Source organism: Mauremys reevesii, linkage group 10 (assembly GCF_016161935.1).
Source record: "Mauremys reevesii isolate NIE-2019 linkage group 10, ASM1616193v1, whole genome shotgun sequence".
Taxonomy (NCBI): Eukaryota; Metazoa; Chordata; order Testudines; family Geoemydidae; genus Mauremys; species Mauremys reevesii.
Window position 1 is genome coordinate 9,365,674 of NC_052632.1, and position 15,629 is coordinate 9,381,302.

Here is a 15,629-nt window from a genome sequence, read left to right on the forward strand (position 1 = left end):
AGTGTTCTAGGACCTTCACAACCATCCAAGAACAAAGGGTCACTGAACTGAAGCGCTTACAATCAAAACAGACGAGGAGGAGACAAGGATTGCAATGTAAAACATGCCAGCTTTACAAATATTTAAAGCAACTATCCACTTCCCAGTTTGACTCAGGCGATACTAATGGGTATATCAGAATCAGCAGTTTCTACTGTTACCTTGTAGTTTTATGTTTTTCTTGCCATAAAGAAGTCCAACTAGCTGAACACAATCCAAAACTAAATATTTCTTCTTGTTCTCTGAAGAGATGGTTGCTGAGATTTATCAGTAATAGTCGTATTACAGTTGTAATTGCACATATTGTGTTACTAAAAAGGCCCTCAGCATAAAGACTAAGGATCAAATTCACCACTGGTGTAAGCAGTTACAACTCTATTGAAGTCATGCTTGTATCTCCAAGATTTGAGGGGTAGAATGAAGGCACAGTACATAATTCCTACATTGAATTAGATCTGGATTTCTCTGCTGCCGTGCTGAACGGCAGATTGCATAGATGAGCTACTCTCCTATAGTTTTTTTAAAACCCCCAATATATTAGAAGACACTGTTCTTTATTACTAATATCAATAGTGGCTGCAGTTTGTTTAGAGGGCACATTAAAATTAGAGAGATGTCAAATTTATTTTTAAACCTACTTTCATTCTCCCCTCCCCCGAGGGCTCGACAAAAATTGGCTGCATTTTAGCCCAGATGGAGCACAACTCTACTCAACGCAGTTGGATGTTTTAAGATGATGGCCTCTCAGAGATGAGAGCAGTATAAAGGCTGAAAAGCAGTAAAGTGTCACTTATTTTTGTCCACTGAGCAATACTGAAAGAACATTCTCTCTTACTACTTGTAATGTATAGGACAGTGAAACCAGAATACAAGTATTTGGGAAAGATTAAATCGGTTGCCCTTACTGTGACTTTTTCCACTATCGAAAGTTCCAGGGCAACAGCTCCTTTAAAGACAAGGCTCCATACATGATACAACCATGAGGCTGCTAAGAAAATAAATGCAGCACTTGTGCAAGATTTGCACCACATGCAACCAAACAAAAATAACTGCTGTTTTCCAGCTATTTAGCTTGCAATTTTAGGAGCTTCCCAAGTCTTGTCATACCCTTGACCTGCTGTGAAGAAGGGGTTTAAGCTGTCTAGAACCTTATTTTTAGGATAGTGGCATAGCAGACACTTTCCTAGTTGGAACAACTGCTCAACTTCACACAAACATAACTCTTTGGTGGCTTAGGAAGATACCATGACAGCTGCCCCCTAAGACAATTCTTCACCCCCTTCAGATATTCCTGTCCCTTACAGGAGCCACACCACATCTATCTTTTTGTTAATCAGTTAAGCTTTGCCATGTAATTCAGTGCAGCTCTGCTGCATTATTTAGCTGTAATGAGCTGCTTAGTACAAGAGGCCTTGCATAAAGGCAATGTGTGGTTTAAAAAAAAACAAAAACAAAAACCAACCAACCAAAAAAACCACACAGCAGTCAGACAGGCTAGTACTACTTCAGATGTATTCCAAAATATGCTGGCATATGGCCACCAAAATTCAATTAAAAAGTATCCTTCTACGTAAATCATTATGGGTAAGATACAGGATTGAGTCTTGTTACATTAAATTTTTGTACTAATGTAGCTGTTCCAATTTTTAGTGACAACATATGGGTAGTTTTGTGGGATGGGAAATAGTGACAAGAATTCTCCAGTAAAACACCATTGCATATTTAAGATTAAAATTTAAGATTTGAACTGTAAAGTATAAAAAGGATCTCCTCCTGCCTATGTTGGAGTAGACATGTCTGTCCTAAAAGAGACATTACAACCAGCTTTTAAATTAGCTCTGAAATACTATACTATAGTTGTAATCAATTTCTATAAATAAATCACAACATAAAAGTTTTACATTTTTATTAAACAAAGAGAACCCATAGGGCTCATATACGTACAAAATACAATCATATCCTTGCATGTTAAAGTTTTGAATAGCAAGGTTGTTTTTTTTTTTAAAACTTGTTTCACAGTTATCAAAACCAACCCATGTGCATGCTGAATTCATTATTGTGCAAAGTACACAACTAAGAACCAGATTCCACCCTCTAAACTAGGTATCGCAGAGCAGAATTGGGCCTTCAAAAAACTTTCATCCTTTTCTTAAAGGTCCTTGTGCGCTTAAGAATTTTTTTTGCCACAGTTTAAGGCCACAGTTTTCCTGCAAACAAGCAGCAACTAAGGATTTTTTTTTTTTTTTAAAACTAGAGACTCATGATCATGTTTGTACCAACATACTATCCAGGTAACAGATGACCCATTAGGTTTTATAGTCCTCATTGTAAGCACCTCATACTTCTTAGGTTAATATTCTGTATGACTGACATGAAAGTTAAATAGCAACAGTGTGGCTATCAGTTTAGTTAGGACAAATGATATTGACTAAATGGGCATGCCATCAACATGCATGACAGCTACACTGAACTTGAGACTTTAAGAAAACTTCAAGTGTCTTCTAAAAGATGGAGTCAAATTTTGGTTAAAGCTGCATTTGCTAGAGAAGATAATACTTAAAATTGCAAATGAAAGAAACTGCAGTTTTAAAATACATATATCTGCATCAGTACCACATCTATTGTACACAATGGTGAGTCAATAGTTAACTGAAGAGCTAGAAATTAAAGAAACACAAAGTCCTACTAAAGGATGGAGACAAAGTGAAAATAAATATGCCTGCAGAAAAATCCCTATTACTTAAGTGACTAAAGATTTTTTTTTTTAATATAAAACCATTTCAACACTTTTTAAAACTGCAGTTTTTGAAAGAAGTTGCAATGACACTTATTTTTAATCACCAAAAAATAGTGTTCTACCATATGAAGCACTAGCATTTCTAACCCAAAAGCCTTTCGTCAAATATACAAAGTAATTTTAGCAGTTCTAAAAACCATGTAACACTATTGTGAACTGGACACTTGCATATTGAGAATACGATTTTTCTAGTGAACTGCTGACAGTGTGGTCACCGGTTAGATTACATACACAAATTCATGCTTAGTAGGAAGCAAACATTCTACTCTAGACGAAGGCAGTAAGGGCAGTACCTTCATCCTTAGCAGCAAGAAAAAAAATCTCACTGTTTTAAGTGACCTGAGGAAGAAAAATAGTCAAATATTGCACCAAAGCAAAATTAGACAGGAAAAATACTAGAGAATGGATAACAATGAACAGTGCAGCCTCCAATGACAGACTAGGTCTTTGAACAAAACCACAGAAAACAAATGAAAAAAAAATGTGCGTCTTTACAGAAGGATTTTGTTCCCTTGCAGGTTGATTACTGTCAAAATACATATTTACCTTCCGCTTTGTCTTCGGATCTAAACTAAAGGTATACTCCTCCCCAAACCCCTTGCCTCTTTTTTTTGTTAACTGCGGAAATTTAGGGTCCCTTTCAGAACATTGCAGATTAGTGCGAGTCTTAGATGTTGTTTTTGGTCTCAGTCTGACCCTAAATAGGTATCCAAAACAGAGGTAGGCTTAAAAGGCTTTTGAATAAATCCACTTTGATAAATATATCTGCTATTGGCAAGAAGACTCTGTTCCTTGCCTTGCCTCCCATTATCATGCTATCCACAAGCTTAAGATACACACACACAAACAATTAGTGTAGGAGCACCAGAGGCTAGAATAATTTCCTTGAGATCTCTACTCCCCCGCCCTCCGCTCAAAAAACAAACAGAACAAAGACAGTGCATAAGCAGTTATCGAAGTCCAACTTTCTCTTAAGTAGTTTGTCTTTCACACAATAAAGACTTGCCTTCATAATATTGCAGTAATGGCAAAATATAGCTATCCATGACAATTGGAAATTCATCATGAATGATGAAATAGTACCACTTGACTGATGTTAGGATATGTTCCCATGAAGTTTGTTTGTAGCTGGAGTTAGAGCTGGAACTCTAGATTATAACTTTATGTAGTATCTCTTCATGAATATTCTCGAAGACCTCCCACACCTCCAATCTTGGCTGCTCCCACTTAGTCAAATTATGTGACATCCACATCTCCTGTGCAGACTAATCCATAAGGGATTCTTTTAAACACCAAGCATGCTCAGACTTCCAACTCCAATTGCCTTTGCACATTGTTTCTGAACTTCAGCTCTTAATGGGAAAGCAGTTTCCTTTTAGCTTTACTAACAGCTGAAGCATAAGGGATTCAATTTCATCACAATACAGCTATTTCAAATATTGTTTAGAGCATGAATGAAACAGACTGTGTCTCTTCTATATGAGTAGGATGTGGATCAATCTGTAGACAGAAAAAAATCAAAATGATTACTTCCTATACACTCATGTAATATTTAAACCTTTTATGTAGTTTGATATGAAACTTATTTACAAATCTAATAGCAGCATGTTTTATTTACCTCTGAATAGAGAGGTGGAGGCTGAAACCGGAACTCCTGTATACAGGCAAACATGTGACCATATAATTGTTCCTCACAGTCAACTGGTTGTGAATAAGCAGGAACATGTCTAGAGAACTCTTCCTGCGATACTACATCAGCATAATTTGGTGGTGCTTTAAAAAAAAAATGCCACTGTCAAATTCATTGAATGATTCACTTGTTTCTAGATTGTGTATGTATCTCAATTCCTGAGAACATTAAGAAATTTATATCCCAATAAAACAAATGAAAAATTCTACAAATGTTAGATTTTATTTTAATGACATTACATCTGGGGAACAGTAAATTCATAGGGCATGCCAATTTATGGTATTAATAAACTGAAGTGATTCAAAAAGGCACATTACAAGAATTGAAGCTTTAAACTGGCACAACAGTCCCTGCCTCTATTATAGATATCATGAATCTAGATGACAAGCTCAAAATACATACCTTCAGGGTGTTCTGGCATGGTCAGTGCCAACCAACTCATGTCCACGCTGAACTGGCCGGCACTGGAGTTCCTGCTTGAAAACCCAGTACATGGAATTGTGCCAATTACCAGTGGCAATTCAATCATCAACTTGTTAGCACCAGGAATATGGATATACACCTGTGCGACAAATTCCCCCCCCAACACACAACAGGATGAGAGGAGTCATGAAGATACAATGGAACTGGATTTCATAGAAGCAGACAGACTTCCTTTATGTAAGTTGTTTAAAAAAAACAAAAAAACATACACACAAAAACACAAATTTAGTCAGAGTCCAGATAAGAAAAGTTTTAAGGTAGTTTTAAGGCTGTCTCTAGATGACCTTTTCCTCTTGTTTTGTAAGAAGTTTCAACCAGAATCTTGATGCAAATTACTGTCAGGTTTACCTTTTCACTTCTGACTTGTCTCCATCCATCTACTGAGACCCACATTTTTCCTCTGATGGGCTTTAAACATGTAAAGTTTAACTACTTATTCCCCCTAAATTCTCTTCATTCCCTCCATCGCAATAATTCCTGTCATTTAGTTTCAATATCCTGGTAATAACTTCAATTCCTTTCTCTTTGCCCCTCATGCCTGCAGACCGTGCCCCATTCTTGCTCTTTCCTTCTTCATAATATACTGGAGAGCTGTCCCAAAAGACAAAAAGAACCTCTTCCATACCCTGTTCACCTTCCATCTTGTTCACTGAAACTTCTTCCTGTCTGGTCTCCAATACCAACAGCAACCAGTCACTATAATTATCTTCTTTACCCAATCTGACATTGTCCTCTTTGTTGGAAGGAGATTGTGCCCCATTCTTGCTGTTGTCTATGGGAAGTCACCGATGTCTGTAGTCTGTTTTCCACCTCCATACTAACATTTACTTTACTTTAAAGAAGTCTTAAGATTTAACGACATCATGAAACATTCATACAACTGGCTAGCTATTAATGAAGTTCAAATTATATGCTTATTTTGAAGCACTGTTTATTGGTGACAAAACACCCTATACTTACAGCTAAAGAATACTCTACTCTGATGATACAACAGTTAAGAATCGAAGGGGTTACAGGTGGGATTTTCAGAGTTTTCCCATTCCAGGTATCTGTACTCCCAGAAGCAACAGGGTTTCCTCGTACATTGGCAAGCATCTGACGGAAAGTTTTTGTCTTCCCACTGGCCAGATAAGTCTGTGTTTGGAAAATGGCAGCTTTTGGAACAATCAAACGAGAGGAACAATTCTCAATTTCTGCATAGATTGGTATGGCTTCCTCTAAAAATAGAAGAAAAAAAAGTCTTGTAAATAAATGTGCAGTTTTCTAGCATTATTTGAGGATAACACACTTTACAGAGTCTATACGTCATATGTAACGGATGAACAAAGCTAATATCATACCCTTCATGTAGTCTACCTTTGCAAACTGGCTTCCAGAGTTAACATATTATTATTTTTTTTTTTTTAAGTTAACATTTATAAGCTAGACATGTTGTAAAAGCTTGGTTTGCTAGATGTATTCTAGTGTTTCTCTAAGAATATCAGCAAAATACTTGCACTTCCAGAAGGCTTGTGATAAGCACTTAGATACAGTGGTGATACATATAATCTATTATTCTTAATATAGAGTGCTACAGAAAAAAGCTAAACATAACATTCTAGTAAAACAGTCTGCCTGCCAAAAGCTTTATTCTGTTGTCCTTTACACTCCTGGTATCTCAAATGTAGACCACCTTTTGAATAAGAACACTAGCTTTCAATTTGCATTACCAACACATGTAATCTTTACACAAGTCTGATTTCACTAGTGGTCAAATGAGAAGTATTCATTTAACTATTGTTACAAACAAGTGTTGGTTTTGCACTGCTTCTGTGTTCGAAGACAGGACCCAAATAGCTTGATTATTAAAGATTATGCTAATATTCACAAGTGTATTTCAGAGCTGAAGCAAATTCTTACCATTACAATATCCCTTCCTCTCAATTTTGGCACTCAGAGAGACCGGACCAGAGGTGAAAAACCAACAGCCAACCATCTTCTCCTGGTTTCTCAAAACTGGCATCTACAAAAAACATGATAGAAGTTTTTAATTTCAAATGGAAATTTGCCAGCTATTTGCACTGTGAAATTAAAGTTAACAGATAGAGTTTTGAAATCTAGCTCAGAACCAATTTGGGATGAAATCCTGGTAGTACTACTGAAGACAGTAGGAGTTTACCCCTGGTCTTCAACCAGGATGTGGCAATTTCCAAGTTAAAAAACCCAGCCAAACATTAATAACTTTTACATTTAATAGTTTAAGTGACCTACATAAAATTCAAATGCATTGAAAATGTATCTGCAAAGTTCAATGCATGCAAGTTACAGCCAAGTTTCACAGTCATGGCCTTTAAAGGGCCAAGAGAAAATATCTTCCCTGAAGGGCAATGATTGTATTTGGTTGTTTACATTAATATTTCATTTTTATGCAAGAAAATGAAAGTAATTAGTTTAGCTTTTATTTCACCCATTAGCCTGGAACAAGCAACTATTTGGCAGATAAAGAAAAAGTGAGTTATATTTACATATCATCAATCACAGTGAAGTGTGAGTGAGTACATTTTGTGCCTGAGCTGGTCTATTTTCATAGCAATTTTGCAAGGCTAAATTAAACTACAAACATACATTAAAATTCAGACCTAAGCAATGAAAACAGCTCTCCCACAGCACGATTGTCACGTTAGGTGAAATTTACATTACCTGTGCAAAGCTCCAGAAGATTGCTACAGTGAACTTTCATTTTGTAAGTAAACTAAACAGGTGATGGACATAGAATCCCAGCTTACCATCACTCAAAGTCAGGATCCAAGGCATCTACCTAGCTAGCTCATTTTCACTAATATAGTCCTAAAAAGATGTGCAGCAGCCAGTATTACTGCAGTCTGCGAAACCTAGCCACAACCCGACACACTCTCAGCCACCTTGATGCACTGCTCCATGGCATTGCTCCCCCAAATTTGGTGCACCATGACAGCCTGCCGGCCCTCCTCATGTACTACAGAACAGTTGCAGTTATGAACAGAATGCAAAAATGCACAGGCCGAGGGACTTACTGGCTGCCGCTTCCAGCGGCTCCCACTGGCCTGGAGTAGTGAACTGCAGCCAGTGGGAGCCGCGATCGGCTGGATCTGTGGACAGGGCAGGTAAACAAACCTGCCTGCCCCACCAGGGGCTTTCCCTACACAAGCGGCGTCCCAAGTTTGGGAAACACTGTATTAGTGGTTCCCAAACTGCGGTATATGAGCTTGATGTTCCATCCATTCACTTCACAACACATTTTTAAGAGGGTGGTATGTGAATCAATGAAGTATGGGAGCCACTGAAAGGCCCCAATCTTGTAACTTGTTGAGCACAAGCAGAGTCTCGTTGACTTTCACTTGTGTGCAATGAGCTGAGGAATCTGGTCCTAAATAACCAAATTCCTGTCCTCTAATTGAAGTTGCATAGTACAAATACCATCAAGTCCATAACCTCATACCACTACTAATCAACACACACATACATTTTGGACGGTCACTATACATTTAAAAGATACCAGATGCTCAAGTCTGATTCTCTATTTTAGGCTATTGCTTAAAAGATGAACTGCACAGGAAAAAAAAGGCCTGTTCTTTTCTTTATGATGTATGATATGAACCAAAATGTTATATTTTTTCAATTAAAAAAGTTATCCCCTCTTTTTAACATTAGAAATTCAGGTTGCGACTTCATCACAAGTCACGAATGAAACATCAATCAACTGAGATGTGATTTTTAGCTGGACTGTTTGAAATTTTAGTTTTAGATTGTAACTACTTATTTAACATGAACGGACAGTAACATTTTGGATAAAACCAGACTTTGTAAAAGAAACGGGACAGAGCCCACAGTACTTTTTGGAGAAAAACCTATACAGCCTTATTATGTATACATATTGTATAAAGAAAAGGGGCACAATCCCAATGTTAGAAGAAGATTCTTTCCAGAATTAATTTAAATTATGTAACCTTCGATTCCTGCTGAACAAGGTCTTCTTTATGGTACCCTTAAATGACAAACTTTTTTTTTTTTAAAAGATATCCAGAGTATATAGTAACATAATAAAAGGTGCCTTCTATATATATATATATATATATATACACATACATACATACATATACACACACACACACACACACACACATACATACACACATATACACACACACACAATATTGCCTATTTTTGACCATTAATAGAGTTGTGTATAACACAAAGACTAGATCTATTCCTTCCAGATGTCACTGCCAAAAGATTTACACAAAGTTCTAAATTTTAAAGAAAGAAAAAAGGAAACAAAAAGGATACACTATATTAGGAGAAAAGTAAATCATCCAACATAAAAAAAATACATCTTAGCCTCATTAGTATTATGATGGAACGTTAACATTATCCTAGGTTTTTTCTCTGAAGCAGATATTCATATTTAAATGAATAACCATTAGGTCCTCGTTGCTAACATGAAAGTGCAAGGTATAATTTTATATTATTTTGATAATATGGGTTTAGATAAAAGAATCTAGCTCATTAGCTTCCATCTTGCCTGTTCTGTTGTTACTTATAGGCTGATCTTTCTTATTACTCTACAGTATTTCTAATGATTATTAGAAGTTCAATGCTTTAATGTGGCCAAATCTGTTAAAAAAAATAACTGAAAAGATCTCTGAAGCAGCTGCATGCATGCACTTAATGTTAGAAAATGACATGCAAAATGGAAGGATACATAACATAATGGCCAGAGCTTAAATGACAGTCTCAGCATGATTAATACTCTTCTGTAATTACTGTTCCTCAACCTACTATTATTGAAGAGTTTAGGACACTGCAACCCTGTGAATGTAGTTGCTCTGGTAAAAGTAACTACTTTAGGCTTGTGCGTTATTAATTATTATTATTATGCCTTATTAATGTATTTCAAGCCTGCATAACTTTTTGGCAAAAGCAGCCCTGTGGACAGGGAGGTATTAAATCAATGGTATAAAAAAGCCACTCTGTTTGTAATTCACACAACCTAAGATCATCTATTTATAGAGAAAGCTTAGAAGGCAGCTTATATGCTTTCAGAAGTCAGAAAACGACAGACCATGGTACCACTGAACTGGTTACAGCTCGGAATAAATACTTCTTGAACACAGGTTAAAAATAAATAAATAAATAATAATTAAAAAAACCCTACTCTTACCAAGAAAGCTGGCGAGTTGACATCAACATGGCTGATAACCTGAAGTTCTCTCTTTACACTTTGATCAGGTACTACAGGCCTTTCCAGAATGGCTTTCACACAGTACTGAATGCTGCCATACTTTCCACTAAAAGAGGTCACCAAAGGTCTGAAACAAACAGTCATAAAAACATTTTCACATAAGCTTATCATAGGATTCCAAACTGTGTGTGTGAATATACCCCCCCTCCTTACTCCTTATATTTACTTTTAACTCTGCTTAGACAACGAAAACAACCACACCGATTTTACATTGATTCTCATACACTAGCACAACACTGCAATCGTTGAGTCAAATATAGCAGTATTATATTTCCATTGGATTCTCTTCCTCCGCTACCAATGTTATGATGGGAAGATTTCTATTTAAGCCCTTGGGGAAATCATAATACGCAAGGCAAAGCCTATGTGATGGCTGGTCAAGATAACCATAGAAGTTTATTTATTAATCTGATATAGAGAAAATCAAGACCAAGAGATTAAGTTGCTCCAGTTACTCTAGTTATTATTCAAGAGCAAAAAACTGTCAAAATGATCATTCTGAGTTGCATTGTTTTACTTACTCCTGTGGAAGTTGAAAGCTGAATGGGAATTCATGTTTTCCAGCTTCTAACAGGAATAAGCCATCTTCACCTGTAGAAGAATGAGGTTATATTCTATTTAAAAATTAAAATAGCTTATATTATTTATGGAATTTTGTTCAGATGCAAAAGGAATTTACACTGACTTCAATGGGCTTTGGCTCAGACCCCGTATATTCACCAAGTTCAGTGCTGAACTAATGAAACTAAGGAAATGTTTAGAGTTAAGTATTGAAACGTAAGATCTAGCCACATTGCAATATAATTACTTATGGGAAATTTTTAAGGTTCTTCTTTTTTGGAGGAGACGGTTAATCCACTTTTATAATTAGCAATCTAACCATCTTTTATTGATAGAAAAGTTTGATCACAAAAGTTCAATATTCGTTTTATTACAAAAGATCTTATATGAAAAGTATTTAAAAATTCTAGTTGTCTCCTTATATTTACTTTTCACTTTGCTTTGACAATGAAAACAGACAAGCCAGTTTTACTTTGATTCTCATGCAGTAGCACAATACTGCAATTACAGAGTCACAAACATGGCAGCATCATGTTTGTTGGGGAACAAGTGTTTCTATTGGATTTTCCCCTCCTCCATTTATGGAAAGGTTTTGTTTCAATATTCCAAACTCAAGCATTCTTTTCAATAGAACCAATGTCACTTTGGAAAAAACATTTTAAAATTATTCATATCACCGCAAATAAGTGTACAATATCCCTTTTGTTCAAAAACTATACCATACAATACCATTAAATATACAAGAATTTGGTTCTTGTGTCATTAAAGAGCCTATCCAACAAGTTTGAAATTCCTTGTATTTCAACTTTCAAGCATTCAGCATGGTCTCATTTCAAAATAAAGCTTTTCTATAGGTTTTGACCTATATTCTTGAACAAAAACAATATATAATCAAATATCCGTAAGATATCAAAAGGAGGCCAGCTGCTCTGAGAGCCTCCTTACTGAGGATTTGAAAAACTGTTTACAAGGCCCTCTAAGGTGCCCAAGTTCAAATCATGTGGAATTTGAACTGAGACTGTAATTGAATGACTACATAATCAAACAAATGTAATGCTAGACAGGAGAGATTCAGGAGGAACACAAGAAAGGGATGGGGGAAAAAGGGAAAGTTCAGGCTGAAGAGGCAGACTTTAGAACTAGATAAGTTCATGGAGGATAGGTCCATCAAAGGCAATCAGCCAGGATGGGCAGGGACGGTGTCCCTAGCCTGTTTGCCAGAAGCTGGCAATAGGTGAAGGGGGATGGATCACTTGATTACCTGTTCTGTTCACTCCCTCTGGGTTAATTGGCATTGGCCACTGTCAGAAGACAGGATACTGGGCTAGATGGATTTTGGTCTGACCCAGTATGGCCATTCTTAAGTATATTTTGCATGTATTGTTCCAAATACATTCCCCCGTCCCCCCCCCCTTTCCAAAAAAAGCTTGTGTTGGAATAGTTAATACAAAGCAGCATTTCAAACACCTAACAGTGTTTCCCAAACTTGGAATGTCACTTGTTCAGGGAAAGCCCCTGGCAGGTGGGGCCGGTTTGTTTACCTGCTGCATCCGCAGGTTCGACCCATCATGACTCCCACTGGCCGCAGTTCACTGCTCCAAGCCAATGGGAGCTGCTGGAAGTGATGCGGGCCGAGAGACATACTGGCCACCGCTTCCTGTGGCTCCCATTGGCCTGGAGCAGCAAACCGCGGCCAGTGGGAGCTGCGATCGGCTGGACCTGTGGACACGGCAGATAAACAAACCGGCCCTGCCTGCCAGGGGCTTTCCCTACACAAGCAGGGTCCCAAGTTTGGGAAACACTGACCTAACACATAGTCACTTGAACAAGTCTCCTTAAATTTTGTCAATGAGGACCAAGTCAAACACAACTTTGACTTTTTCAAACAGAAGCTGACAGCACATAAAATGTTTCTCAACAGGTGCAAGCTACTGCTTATTAAATTCAAATCCCTCCAAAAAGCAGATAGAAGTTGGAAAATCCTACGGACCCAGAGAAGGTCATATGGCAATTTTCTCAAGTGTTACAGACACTCAAGGAGTGGGAAAGTTGGGCTTCTATCAGATATTGTTCTTAAAAAGCTAATTTAGAAATCTAATCAAAGCATCTGTATTTATCAAACAAATGCATTTACTCAATTTTACTAGATACACTTCTCTTTCAAGCTGCTAAGAAGTATCAGAAATGCAAAAAAATCCCCCAGTGAGTCAGGAAGACACCTCAGGAGCCTCATCTCTCATTTCCCCAGCTTCAACTACCCAGGAAACTTCACACCTATTTTGGGAACTCACTTCCTGAGTTTCAAACTGATGATACACCTGAAAATAAAGGCCAGCTGTGAAAGAGAGGCTGCAACTAACCCATTACTATTGCAAAAGTTAGAGTACTCCGAGCTTGACATGCTAATTGGAAATAGCTAAGAGCCCTATTGCTAAGAGGAACTATTTCCCAAGAGCAGTTAGCTGCCCAACAGGCTTGGCAGAGAAGGTGAACAGGAAGACACAGAAACAAACCAACATAAAATCAGAGAAGTCACCAGAGGGAACTAGGGGCACCACAAGGAGACCCGTGCACAGGAAGAACATTATGACCAACCCCAACTACAGACCCCCCCATCCTCCCCCCCTGTGCCATTCCCTGGGACATAACCCTTCCTCCCCCCTCGAGTCTCCCCCCCCACACACACACAGAGACCCCCTCCCCTCGAGTCTCCCCACACACACACACACAGAGACCCCCTCCCCTCGAGTCTCCCACACACACAGAGACCCCCTCCCCTCGAGTCTCCCCCACACACAGAGACCCCCTCCCCTCGAGTCTCCCACACACAGAGACCCCCTCCCCTCGAGTCTCCCACACACAGAGACCCCCTCCCCTCGAGTCTCCCCACACACAGAGACCCCCTCCCCTCGAGTCTCCCCACACAGAGACCCCCTCCCCTCGAGTCTCCCACACAGAGACCCCCTCCCCTCGAGTCTCCCCACACAGAGACCCCCTCCCCTCGAGTCTCCCCACACAGAGACCCCCTCCCCTCGAGTCTCCCCACACACAGAGACCCCTCCCCTCGAGTCTCCCCACACACAGAGACCCCTCCCCTCGAGTCTCCCCACACACAGAGACCCCTCCCCTCGAGTCTCCCCACACACAGAGACCCCCTCCCTCGAGTCTCCCACACACACAGAGACCCCCTCCCCTCGAGTCTCCCCACACACAGAGACCCCCTCCCCTCGAGTCTCCCCACACACAGAGACCCCCTCCCCTCGAGTCTCCCCACACACAGAGACCCCCTCCCCTCGAGTCTCCCCACACACAGAGACCCCCCTCGAGTCTCCCCACACACACAGAGACCCCCTCCCCTCGAGTCTCCCCACACACACAGAGACCCCCTCCCCTCGAGGTCTCCCCACACAGAGACCCCTCCCCTCGAGTCTCCCCACACAGAGACCCCCTCCCCTCGAGTCTCCCCCACACAGAGACCCCCTCCCCTCGAGTCTCCCCACAGAGACCCCCTCCCCTCGAGTCTCCCCACACAGAGACCCCCTCCCCTCGAGTCTCCTCCCCACACAGAGACCCCCTCCCCTCGAGTCTCCCACACAGAGACCCCCCTCCCCCCTCACCTTCCGGGGGCTGCCGCAGGAGGCTCTGCCGGATGTCCAGGTACCGCACTTCGGCCTCCCGCCGGGGCCCCGGGAGGCCCCGCCCCGCGCCCCCGCGGGCCCGGGCAGAGGAGCCCCGGACGGACCCCTTGCTCCAGGCCGCCCAGGCCCGGCCCGTGGCCTCCAGCCGCAGGGCCCGGAGAAGCAGCGGCCCCGCCAGCTCCACCAGCACCTGGCCCGACACCGTGTCCCCGCTCGCGTAGCCGCCCCGCCGGGCCTCATCTTCCAGCACTAGGCCCAGCGCCTTCACCTTCCCCTTCCCCCCAGCCGCGGGGACCAGGCCGGGCCCGGCCGCCTCCCGCGCCATCGCCGCGCGCCTGCCGGGGAAACCAACCGCCGCCGGTCGCTTTAAACCCGCCCGACCCGGCCGGCACTCAGCGGGGGAACGTCCCACCCACCGCTGCGTCTTATTGGTCACCCTCCGTCTCCCGGGCCCACGATTTGACACCTCCCTGTTCAGTCATGGACCTTTTCCCGACACACGCCTCGTGTGCGTCACCCAGCGTGATAACTCACGTCTGGCCAATAGGGTGGCAGCAGTGGCGCGTGAACAAAGCTTTGATTGGCGGACAAGCGACAGCGCGGCCAATCAGCGGGCACATCTGCCATGTGCCCAAGGTGTGGGTAAACAGGCCGGGAGGGGAAGTTGGGGGGGCGGGGCTAAGATAGGGGGCGGGGCATTCAGGGTAAAGCTTGTGGCCAGAGCCTCCCTGCAGCTTGGGTCATGTGGCCATGAGAGGGCCCTGAGGGTCAGCTGCCCAGTCAGGGCCAGGGAAACCCCAGAGCTGCAGGACCACATGGGGGAGGGGGGGAGGCTGAATGTCTGGTGGGCAGCAGGTCCTGCTACCTGTGCAATAGAGCTCTGGTTCTCAGACACCTGTCCTGGCGACCCCTTTCACAGAGCAAGCCTCTGAGTGCAACCCTCCCCCATATGCATTAAAAATACTTGTAATATATTTAACACCATTATAAATGCTGGAGGCAAAACAGGGTTTGGGGTGGAGGCTGACAGCTCACGACCCCGCCCCCCCATGTAATAACCTTGCGAACCCCTGAGGGGTCCCGCACCCCAGTTTGAGAACCCCTGCAATAGAGAGACCTTGGCATCATCGTGGATAGTTTTGGAAAACATTGGCTCACTGT

The 15,629-nt window shown here is 41.3% G+C and overlaps 1 protein-coding gene across 2 annotated transcripts; it reads right to left on the reverse strand.

Moving 5' to 3' along the window:
- Positions 1-1,930: 1,930 nt before the first annotated feature.
- Positions 1,931-14,968, reverse strand: ARRDC4 (arrestin domain containing 4). Of its 2 annotated transcripts, none has more exons than XM_039491705.1 (8): positions 14,448-14,968; positions 10,791-10,860; positions 10,189-10,336; positions 6,909-7,011; positions 5,970-6,226; positions 4,929-5,088; positions 4,455-4,609; positions 1,931-4,336 (listed from the first exon to the last, which is right to left on the reverse strand). In XM_039491705.1, the coding sequence occupies exons 1-8, from the start codon at positions 14,791-14,793 to the stop codon at positions 4,280-4,282; spliced, it is 1,296 nt and encodes a 431-aa protein (XP_039347639.1). In that variant the 5' UTR covers positions 14,794-14,968; the 3' UTR covers positions 1,931-4,279. The 2 variants fall into 2 exon arrangements, with proteins under 2 accessions (XP_039347639.1, XP_039347641.1); XM_039491707.1 differs by having other exon boundaries at positions 14,885-14,942.
- Positions 14,969-15,629: the final 661 nt, after the last annotated feature.

Bases quoted from the DNA above. Each gene is read 5' to 3' on its own strand.
- ARRDC4 (XM_039491705.1), bottom strand. From the start codon at position 14,793: ATGGCGCGGGAGGCGGCCGGGCCCGGCCTGGTCCCCGCGGCTGGGGGG. The intron at 10,861-14,447 runs GTGAGGGGGGAG...ATTCTTCTACAG, and splicing joins CCTGCGGCAGCCCCCGGAAG to GTGAAGATGGCTTATTCCTG. The intron at 10,337-10,790 runs GTAAGTAAAACA...TGTTTGTTTCAG, and splicing joins AGCTTTCAACTTCCACAGGA to ACCTTTGGTGACCTCTTTTA.